The sequence below is a fragment of the Rutidosis leptorrhynchoides genome, chromosome 10, assembly GCF_046630445.1.
Source record: "Rutidosis leptorrhynchoides isolate AG116_Rl617_1_P2 chromosome 10, CSIRO_AGI_Rlap_v1, whole genome shotgun sequence".
NCBI classification, from domain to species: Eukaryota; Viridiplantae; Streptophyta; class Magnoliopsida; order Asterales; family Asteraceae; genus Rutidosis; species Rutidosis leptorrhynchoides.
The window spans coordinates 221930979-221943082 of NC_092342.1; the positions used below are offsets into that span (position 1 = coordinate 221930979).

Consider the following 12104-nt stretch of genomic DNA (forward strand, 5'->3'; position numbering starts at 1 on the left):
GACCGCTTTTAAAGTTCTTAGTTCGTGTTCGAGCTTACGGGTCTCTTCGCGCGGGAAGTATTCGGTGATCATCTTTTTCTTTAAGTCGGCCCATGAGAGAGTGTGAGCTTCATCGATACCCACCGACAGCACATACGTATTCCACCATGTGAGGGCGATACCGGCAAAAGTGTGAGTGGAATATTTGACTTTGTCTTGGTCCCGACAACCGCTTATGCTAAAAACGGCTTCTGTTTGCTCAAACCATCGGGTGAGCACAACCGGTCCTCCGGTCCCATCGAAGGTGTGAGGTTTGCACCCCATGAAAGTTTTGTAGGAGCAACCCTCGTTTGAATTACCGGCTCCATGGTTGTTGTGGTTGTGGTTGTTATTGATGTCGGAGGAGATACTAGCCATAGCCGCACCTATGGCGGTGGCTATCATGCGTTGAAAAGCTTGTTCGGAAGTTTCATTACGTGGTCCGCGACGGGGAAGCATTGTTCCTTCAAGACACAAGAATATCGTTGATTAGTATTCTCAATAATACTAATCATGATAGGGAATGATGATGTAGAGAAAATTTTCCTTGACTCGCCTTAAATTCTTTATGTCATAATGTCGGAATGTCCATATGAATCACCGTAATATAATCCCGGAAATTATATTACCCTGATTCTCATGTGCATTTAACATTACCTCATAAAGTCAAGGTGGCGCGTCAACAAAATTTATCAACGTAAGATCAAGATCGAATACGAGTTAGATATGATAGAAGAGTTCGAGTATAGATGCACAAATAGTCAAGTAATTCCTACTTCAGTCTATATGCCGGTTGTAGTCTAGATTCACCTATGTACCCTATGACTCGGGGTGGACACAAATGAACTCTAAATCCCTACAACCAAGGCTCTGATACCACTTGTAGCGACCCCGACAAATCGTCAAGTGACGGCGTCGGCTACGTGGGTCCCATTACCTGATTATAAGTCTTTAAGATAACGTTTGACCAAAATATGTCGCCTTAAATTCAAAATAAAGATTGTTTCAAAGTTTACAAGAATTGTTCAACCAAAAGTTAAGTTACAACGTTATAAGTACGATTGAAATCTAGGCGACACGGTTTAAAGTAAAGTCAAAAGACGCTCCATGAAATGCATGTATACTCGACATCGGATGCAAGTATCAAATAGTGAGCGGAAGCATGTATCACATATCGTGCAAGACCTGAGAAAAACATAGAAATCTGTCAACGAAAACGTTGGTGAAATCATAGGTTTAGTAAGTATTAAACGTTGTTTTTGAACCACAAGATTTTGTATTTCCATAACGTAGATTATCCAAATCATTTGCATTCCAAAAGTGTTGTTATACGCGAGCACTCAATTATCAAAACTTAACCAACGTTACCCCATCACACAGTGCTAGAACCCACACTAAAACACAAAAATATATTTCATCCGCATAACGGTAGCGAACCGTCCGAATGAGGGTTTGTTAAACCCGTATGGCCACACAATATAAGTTCTCGCTTACACCCTGCAAGTGTAACTAATGATAATCGAATTGAGGCATTTTTGTTCTAACTCGCACGTGGAATGTTTGTTTTCACACTTATGTTCAAAACATAAAAGTAAGTAGTACAAGATGTAACAAAGTACATGTTTTCTCAGCCCACGATGTAAAAGTATAAAAGTTGTTGAAAAGGTGGGACTATGATCTCACCTTGAGCGCAAGAGTTAATAAAGTACTTCAACGAGTAAACGCGTGCAAAGACAAAGCTAATCTCGACCTAAACAAGTAGGTTGTATCAATAACGATAGTCACGAAGGGTCAAAGTTGTTCAATTAGTCCTATGGCTCGACACGACTCGATTATGTAGCATGTGAAGAAAATTGTCAAGTTTCATGCAAGATACAAGTATAGAATCATGTTAGAAAGATTGCATAATTAATTGGTTAAGTTTGACAAAAAGTCAAACTTGGTCGGGTCAAAGTCAACGAAAAGTCAACATGTTCGGGTCAGGTCCCGGACTATTTTTCTATGCTAATTATTCATATACAAGTGTATTAAAACAAGTTTCATGTGAATCGGAGGTCGGTAACTAGTCAAACATTTCGCGTGAATTGGGACGAGGAGGTCAGAATCTGACCAGGAACATCCGCGCGCCGCGCGGGGATGGGGCGCGCCGCGCCACCATCTGTGCAGGTCTGTTTCTGTTTTTCACAAGTATGCACGAGCTAAAAACCAAATAACCACATTTTATGATCCGTAAACAATTAGAACATGTATCTTATATCATCGGAAAGGTAATTTGACGAGGAAAACACCTAGAAACATTTCATCAAGCAATTCAACACTTACAACAACCCAAAACCGCATTAAACGTTCATAATCAAAGTTTCAAGTTCTAAAAACGCATTTCATGATTCGGGCAACCAATTTACATGTATGATATGCCGTTTCGAAGGTAATCAAACACACATTGCAACTAAACACTTATCAACAACAATTCATAGCATTTGATGCACCAAAAGTTCATATAAAGCTTATCAAACCCTAATCCAAAATCACCAAAATCACTAATCAAGTTTATGAAGTTTTACAAATCAACCTACACATCAAAACGAAGCTAATGATACTAGTAACACTTTTAAAACATGCACTTTAACAATCTAACAACATTTGATCATCCAAAATCAAGGATTTAGCAAGAAATTTTCATATTGAACTAGTTACACCAAAAACAACGAATCGAGCATACAAATTACATACACGACATCACAATGAGCCATAGACACTAATTTACAACATTTCAAGTCAAAAACACGAATTTAAAGAAATCTAGAGTTTTAGAAATGTTACCCAAACTTGATGATATTGGTATCAAAATGTAGAGGATGAAGAGAGGATCACGAAAATGTAATTTGTTTTGATGTTTGCTTCTCCAATCGGATTTAGATGATGATTGAATGAATTTGGGTTTTGGGTGTGTTCTTGCTAGAGAGAAAGAGAGAGAGAGGGAGATGGTTGAATGGTGGTGATTGGGGTGGACTAGGTGACCTAGTCAACTAGTTTGCCCCGTGTCAATTTTAGTCCCTCGAGTTTGTAGTCGGGTGCGGAAAATACCTAAACGGAATATTTTAAAACGCGTATTAAAATCCGATAACGAGAATATTTAGAATGTTAGCTAACGGAGGTTACGAATCTAGATACGAGGAATATTATCTAAAAAGAAAAAGACGGCGTTAAAAAAATAATTTAACGGAAAAAATGCGGGATGTTACAGTTTCTTTCTTTGCCTTTTTATTCTCCTTTATTCCATTTTAAATGAATTCAAGCGTTTTAAGTTATTTCTCAATTTATGTTCTTTTCGAGGTAACGATAATTTCGGTATTAACACCTAGTTTTCATCGTTCATAAATATGTATAAACATGATTTTGAGTTCATTTAGTTGAAAATTTTTCAAATTTTCACAAAATTTGGCAATTAAACTAAGTGTAAACCCGAGAGAATTTATAACCCTTCCCTACACTTAAGATCATGCAATGCCCTCATTTGCATGAAATCAGACTATAATTATAAATTCATGAGGGTGATTAACGTAGAAAAGTGATTAAAAATACCGAGTTTGCAAACATATTGTTATTTCACATTTGATTTTTTTGCGTCTTGTCAAAATCAGTAGCTTTTGCTGAACTTCATGACAGTCTTTGAAAGTGCACTGTTTTTACCCTGTTTTGTACATAACATAAAATACAAACATATATACATATTTTTGAAGTTTGGTATATAACCCCACGTTCAAAAATTTATAAAACATAGTATTTTTTGGCATACTTTAAATCAATAAAATTAAAAATAATGATAACAAAATTTTTCGTCCCGCCCTCGGGTAAAGCAATTTCGGTTCAACGACCTAATCTTCAACTCACGACGAATTTTAGAAATCATTTTTTTAACTTAATGAAATAAAGTACATTTTTGTTTTTAAAAAAAACACACAAAACATAAATTTTAAAAAGCATATTAATTTAATATAAAACCTACAAAACAAAAAAAAATTCAGAATGGGGGAAGAAAACTAGTTCTTTAGTGTCTGCTAGCGGAAAAGACCAATCGGATTCCATTCTCGGAACTACACGAGAACAGAACAACTAATTCTAGACAGCATTTTCTTTTTAGAACATTTGAATCTCCCCACACTTAGGTAGCTGTGGTGTCGAAATTGTGATTAGCTTCATCGTCAATTTCTCTTGGTCCATAATCAACTTGCATATCCGTGACTTTTTCTTTAAGCCATTGGTCGGATTCATGTGTTATATCCACAATTTCAACTAGCTTCGCCTTTTCTTTAGGCGACAGATTGGATACTAATCGGTTACATAACTTAAAGTTCCCCTTGGTTCTAGCATCGCGAATCCGTTTAATAAGTTTCTTCATTGAACTATTAATAACGGGATTATCTAATTTCGTATCAACAACGGGGTTCTTTGTTATCATGTCATCATTAGGTGTTACTTCATCTTCCCCACACTTAGGCATTTTATTATTGTTAAGCACTACCGTTGGAGTTGGTAAAACAACATGGTTCTTACCAATCATTTTTATTGGTTCAACGGTTTTGGTTGGTGGAGATTTAGACTTTCGAATCATAAAGGTGATTGATTTTTCACCACTACTAAGTGTCATTCTACCGTTTCTTACATCAAAGAACGCCCCGGTGGACGCTAAGAATGGTCGACCTAAAATTAGAGAAATGTTTGGGTCCTCTTCTATGTCAATGACAATGAATTCGACTAGAAAGGTTAAATTGCCTACTTGAATGGGTAGGTTGTCAGCAATTCTAACTGGGTGCTTAATGGTTTGATCAAAGAGTCGAACACTCATATCCGTTGGACTTAACTTACCTACACCTAATCTCTTATATAAGGAAAGAGGCATAACACTTACACTCGCACCTAAATCTGCTAGTGCATCATACATGACACAATCACTAAGTAGACAAGGAACAATAAATTCACCCAGATCACCTACCCTAGGTGGAGGATTTGGTGGAACTGTCTTCACCGGGTTTACTTCTACTGTTTTTGTTTCTTGCACTTTTTTATTCTTCTTCTTCTACTTTCCAGAGGTATCACAAACTTTATTACCTATTACTTGCTTATACTCAACTCCTTTTCTTGGAAACGGGATGGGTGGTCTGTATGGTGCCACCACTGGCTTTACATACTCGGGTGGTGGTGTTGGTGGTGTAACTTCTTCATTGTTACTTACATCTAAAACATCCCCATCTTCTGATGCTGGTTTTTCAGAATTTGTTGAAACCATATTAACATTTTCATTCCGAGGATTTACTTCAGTATTACTCGGTAGCTTTCCTTGTTTTCTTTCACTCATAAATCTAATAAGAGTACCTACTTGTTTTTCTAGATTCAAAATAGAAGCTTGTTGAGTTCTAAATGACTGATCAAACCTCTCATTCGTTTGAGTTTGAGTTTCAATAAATTGTGTTTGAGATTCAACTAGCTTAAATACCACTTCTTCCAGATTTGACTTTTTCTCTTCGGTTTGTTGTGGTGGTTTATACAAGCCAGGTCTTTGTTGATTGAAAGTGTTGTTTTGAGTTGGTTGGTTATTCGGACCTTGTTGGTTATACGAGTTATTGTCGGGTCCTTTTGGATTGTAAAGAATGTTTTGATTTCGATTAAAGTTTGGCCTTGGCGGTTGATAATTATTCTGATAACTATTTTCCAGCCTTTGATTCATGTAGACAACATTCTCACGTTGTTCTATCGTTTGTTCAATGTGACAGTCTTTCATTAAGTGTGGTCCACCGCATTGCTCACAACTGATTCGTATTGCGTGAATATCTTTATTCATCTTTTCCATTCGTCTCTCAAAAGCATCTATTTTTGCGGAAACGAAATCAAAGTTATGGCTAGAATCGGCTCTAGTCGCTTTAGATGAACGATATATATCTTTCTCTTGGTGCCACTCATGAGAGTGGGAGGCTGTGTTATCAATAATTTTGTAAGCTTCAGTTGCGGTTTTCTTCATAATGGAACCACCAGCTGTTATGTCGATGTCTTTTCGTGTAGCAACGTTGACACCTTGGTAGAATATTTGTACTATTTAATAAGTGTCTAAACCGTGTTGAGGACATCCTCTCAACAACTTTCCAAATCTTGTCCACGCCTCATATAGAGTTTCATTTGACTTTTGTGTGAACGTAACAATTTCTCCTTGAAGTCTCACGGCTTTAGATGCCGGAAAGAATCTTTTAAGAAATTTATCAAGTAAAACATCCCATGTGTCAATCGCCCCTTCAGGTAACGATTCTAACCAATCTTTGACTTCTCCCTTTAAAGTCCAGGGAAACAACATGAGATAGATCTGTTCATCCTCAACTTCTCGGATTTTGAATAGTGTACAGATCCTATTAAACGTACGAAGATGTTCGTTTGGATCTTCCTTCGGCGCACCACTATATTGGCACTGATTAGTTACCATGTGTAGGATTTGTCCTTTGATTTCATAATCTGGCGCATTAATGTCTGGCTTAATAATGGCGTGACGTTGACCCGTGCGTGTGGCTCTCATTCGATCTTCCATACTTAGAGGTTCCAGATTTTCCATAATTGAATTTGTTGAATACGAATCACTAGAAGATTCTGATTTAATGGTTTGTGGTTCAGGAGGAATGATTAGTGGTTCAGGATCTTGGAATTGTCCTTGAATATGCTCCGGGTTCTTAATTGTGAAGTCGGGTTCAAAAGATGGATTATCGGAAATTTGAGTTGGAGTTCTTGTTCGACTAGATGACGATTCTAAAGAAAAATCAACGGCGACAATATTTGCTAGATGTCTTGATCGAGTTACAGGTGGTGAACGTATGAAAGGTGGTGAACGTTTTGCTCGGTGCATTCACAGAATATCCTATTAGTTATAAAAATAAGAAAAACTTATATAAGTTGTCCAATTAATAGACTTTTCTGATTTTGCCCACGTTTCGAATAGCCAAAAGATGTAGCAGGTAGCCAGGACCCTTTAAATCGGAAGCCCACAACTAGCCACTAACAAATTCAACTATTACTACGAACCAGAAAAATGTCAACGTCTATTAATTTAACCGCTTAAATAATTTTTCTTTCCGTTTTAAGATTTAGATAAGAAGTATAGAAAATTCTAAGTCCTAAAAACTAGAGTATCGAGAAATAAGGAAGAAATAGATTGCGCGTCGAAAAATGTTGAAAAATAAAAAGGTCGAAAAATAGGCGTCGAAAAATAAAAATAAGAAAGTAGTGCGAAATACGGCGTCGTAAAATTCTAAAGCACCTAAAACTTAGTCTAAGGAATAAGCACTTAAGGGATTTTACGGCAAAGCCTAAAAATTCTAGAAGTAAAAATAACTATGGCAAAACTAAACTTAATACTAAAAGTTGCGAATATAGTCTAAAAATCTAAAGGTAATAAAACTAAAAAAAAAAACATTTTTTTTATAGACAAAATCTTAAAAATATATTTTTTTATAATTTTTTATTTTTTTTATATGCAGGCTCAAAATGGGAGTGCAGATTCAAAATTATGTAGGCTCAAAACTGATGCAGATTCAAAACTATGCAGGCTCAAAATAATGCAGATTCAAAATTGATGCATGCTCAAAACTCGTTTTTTTTTTTTTTTTTTACGTTTTTGTTTTTTTTTTTTAGGTTTTTTTTTTTTTTTAAATAAAATAAGTCCAAATCTCATATAAATGATCTGCGACTAGATTTATTAATAATTAAATTAATTACAGTCATTAACTTGTACCAAATCTCATTTCGTTCTTTTTTTTTTATTTCTATTAAAGCACAGCATCCAAGAAAATGAATAAGGTATTTTTAGTAGGCAATTAAGAAGTGGGACCCATTGCTTTTGCTTTTGCTTTTGGTGGTCACGATAGAAACAAAGAAAAAGAAGGGTGAAAATCTAGTGAAATCTAGTGAAAATCTATAAAAACTAATTAAAAAAAAAATTCTATTAGACACAACGTGTCCCCAAAATTACTTTGTTTTATATAATTTTATTTTTACAAATATAAATTAAAAATATAGCGTTTTAACGTTCCCCGGCAGCGGCGCCAAAAATACTTGATGATGTAGCGTGAGGGTACGAAATAGTATTATTTTTACTAGGAAATACTACAAAATATGACACAAGTTTTATTAATTTACGGATGGGATATACTTAAACCTTGCTACAACACTTATAGGCAGTGTACATAATCGTAGAGTAGTGTAGTTTTTTGTAAGTCCGGTTCGTTCCACAGGGAGCTAGTGATTACGTACTATATTTTTATAAAACTATATTTATATAAATATATATATAAGTAGTAATATTATTATAAAAGGGGGGTTTTTACCGTTTAATGACCGGTTTGTCGATTTTATATTTTTAAACGTAAAGATAAATGACAATAATTAAAGTGCGTAAAATAAATAAATGACGATAAATAAAATAACAATAAATAAAATTGCGATAGAATATGAAATAAAAGGATTATGCTTATTTAAACTTTCGTAATCATGATGTTTGACGTTTTGATTTTAATTAATTGTTACTCGGGTTAATTGTCCTTTGTCCTGGTTTATTTGATACCTATCTGGTTTTTGTCCATAATAGTCCATCGGTCATAAATATAAAGTGCGAGTGTCCTCGTCAAATTACCCTTATACCCGAAGTCAAATATTCCAACTAATTAAGGATTTAAACTGTGACGCAGTTATCACTTCTGTCAACAATTACACCAGTTATCACTGTATGTAATCCACCCCTGTTTTGATTAGATATGAATATTAATTTACCCACTTGATCAGTTTGAATAATCAATTACCCAACCCGAATAATTAATTAAATGATTATAATAGGACAACGTCACTAAATAGGAGAACCATAATCATTATTAATTATTAGGTTAATTAATTTGAAGATAGGTTCGACAGACTCCAATGAGTTGTCACTCAATTAGACAATACCCCCCATCTATTAATAGTCAATAGTCCAATTTCCACAAGTGTCGGTCTTTTGCCCAAACCTTAATTATGGTACAAAGTTCAATAACCCCGTCTTAATATTTTAGCCCAACATCACGATTACTTCGGCTCAAATAAGCATAATAATAACTTAGTTACGAGACATTAAATTAAAAAGGAAAAACATAGCTTACAGTGATGATTAATCGTGTAGCGTTGCACGGACAGAATTTCGACTTAAAACCCGTAATTTATTTGTTACATAACTAAATTATTATTATTATTAAAATTAAAATTATATTATAAATATATATGATACGTTTACATATTAAAGAGAGAGATTGAAATGGAATTGAAAAAGGGGTACCTAAACTGAGCCAAATACGTTACATTTTATAGGCAAATGATTAAAATGAAATTTCACTTATGACCCCTGAACTATGCTCAATTAACAACTTTTTATTATTTAATATTATTCTTATTATGAATTATTTAAATATTATATTTTATTCTTGTGCATAGTTGACTTGTAATTTTTACACCATTGCGTCGAGCGTTGAAAGTTGGTTCATGTCCCGATTCCGGATTTTCGAACGTCCTTTCGTACAATTTTATATCGTGTACTTTGCGTTTTGTAACTTGTACTCTTGTCATTTTTAGACGTTCTTCATCAATAATTTGAACCTTTTTAATTGTATCTTGTACTTTTGAGCTTTTTGGACCTTTTTATCTTCAATTTGTCGAATCTGCCTTTTGTCTTCGCACTTATTTAATATAAACGAATATCACTTGAAAATGGAACAATTGCAACTAAAATCTTGTCTTTCTTAGGGGATAATGCTATGAAATATATGTTCCTTTTTACGAATATATGTTCCTTTTTAGCCTTATCAGTCGCAAAGAAAGGGTTAAGCCTCTGAGAGTTAGGTCATTGAATATTACTATTCAGACAAACCTTGTGTCTCGTATTCAAAATGCACAAATGGAAGCTATGAAGGAAGAGAACGTGAAGAAGGAAGGAATTAGTGAGAAGGATAAGAACTTTGAAGCTAAGAGTGACGGAACCCGATATTTTGAAAACAGAATTTGGATTCCAAAGTTTGGTGGATTGAGAGAGCTTGTGATGGATGAAGAACACAAGACGAGATATTTAATTCATCCAGGGTCTGGGAAAATGTACCATGACTTAAAGGAATTCTATTGGTGGCCGAACATGAAAGCTGAAATTGCAACTTATGTTAGGAAGTGTTTGACATATTTGAAGGTCAAGGATGAGAATCAGAAACCATCAGGATTATTGCAGCAACCTGAGATTCCCGAATGGAAATGGGAAGGAATTATGATGGATTTCATTACGAAATTACCAAAGACTGCGAAGGGTTATGACACTAGTTGGGTAATAGTGGTTCGCCTTATGAAATCTGCACATTTCTTACCCATGAAAGAAACCGACAAGATAGAAAGGTTGGCAGATTTGTATATCAAGGAGATTGTCTCTAGACATGGAGTTCCAATTTCTATTATCTCTGACCAAGATTGCAGATTTACTTCAAGATTTTGGCAATCATTGCAAAAAGCCCTTAGTAGTCTTTTGTATATGAGTACGGCTTATCAGCCTCAAACCGATGGGCAGAGTGAGAGAACTATTTTGACATTTAAAGACATGCTCCGAGCATGTGTAATTGATTTTGGAAGTGGCTGGGATCAGTATTTACCTTTAGCTGAGTTTTTGTATAACAATAGTTATCACTCGAATATAAAGGCTGCTCCATTTGAAGCTTTGTATGGAAGAAAATGTAGATCACCATTGTTTTGGAGTGAGATTGGTGATTCACAATTAACAGGATCATAGATTATCCAAGAAATAACTGAGAAGATCTTTCAGGTTCAGAAAAGATTAAAGACGACAAGAAGTAGGTAGAAGAGTTATGCCGATGTCCGAAGAAAATTTCTAGAATTTCAAGTGGGTGACAAAGTTATGCTAAAAGTTTCTCCATGGAAAGGAGTAATAAGGATTGGGAAGCGAGGAAAGTTGAGCCCGAGATATGTAGGACCTTCTGAGGTTATTGAAAGGATTGGTCCAGTTGCATATAGATTGAAACTACCACAGGAGCTTAGTGGTATTCATAATGCTTTCCATATGTCGTGTATCACAACTCTAGCTTTTCGACCTAAGTTGTCTAGTTTGACTTCTTTAAGTTACCTTTTCTGACATAACGAGTAAATATATTAATCTATTTCTTGGTTTATTTTAGGTTTTGTATAACCCTAAGGATACATTTTAGGTTTTACTTGATTGGGTATTACTTTACATATTTCCATTAAGTCATAAACCCTAACTTATCATCATGAACCCTAGATTACTACTATAAACCCTAGTTCATTTTCATAAACCCTAAACTTGCAATTTATATTTATATTAACTTAATAAATAAACTTATTAACTAAGCATTTAGATTAAAGACTTGAAACATTTTCATTTGAACATTTGTTCATAACATAGAAACATTTCTACACTCCACAACTAGTCTTGATTCCTTTGTACTTAGCCATTTCTTTCACTTAACCAACCTTGATCTATCTTGATTAAGACTTAACCTTAGCTTACTTCCTGAACCTTAAACATACTAGTAAACATCTTAGGATTAAACATTAGAAAGCCTACACAAATACATGTACACATGCAAAACCAAAAATTAACTAGAACACCTACACCATCATCATCACCATCGTCATTCATCATCATCATCATCATGTACATCATCAAAACACCTTCACCAAGTACTTCTCCACTAAGTAAACTTCATGCAAAACAAAATCATGATCTCCATTTATGGCAAGAGGTGAGTTACTCCCTTCCCATCCCCTCCTTGTGCCACGTCCCAAGACCACCACCACCACTACCACCATCTCTATATAAGCTTGCTTCTACCTCCCATTCTTCGATTTCTTCATTCTCCATTCTCTCACAACACTTATCCACTCTCAAATATAGATTATAATCCATCATTTGATCACTTTGTTTAAGCATTAGGAGTAGATTACATCAATGTATAACTACCTAACTTAATCTATTCATCATTTCTAGTCAAAATCAAGAACCTTCATGGTGT

General features: G+C 34.9%; 1 protein-coding gene across 1 annotated transcript in view; it reads left to right on the forward strand.

Annotated features, from left to right (window-relative positions):
- LOC139870827 (uncharacterized) overlaps positions 1-10843 on the forward strand; it is a 37157-nt gene extending 26314 nt beyond the window's left edge. Inside the window, exons 2-4 of the mRNA XM_071858598.1 lie at positions 7536-7603; positions 9877-10255; positions 10361-10843. Coding sequence (XP_071714699.1) covers positions 7536-7603; positions 9877-10255; positions 10361-10843 — 930 coding nt within the window. The remainder of the gene's footprint in view (positions 1-7535; positions 7604-9876; positions 10256-10360) is intronic.
- The last annotated feature ends 1261 nt before the right edge of the window (positions 10844-12104 follow it).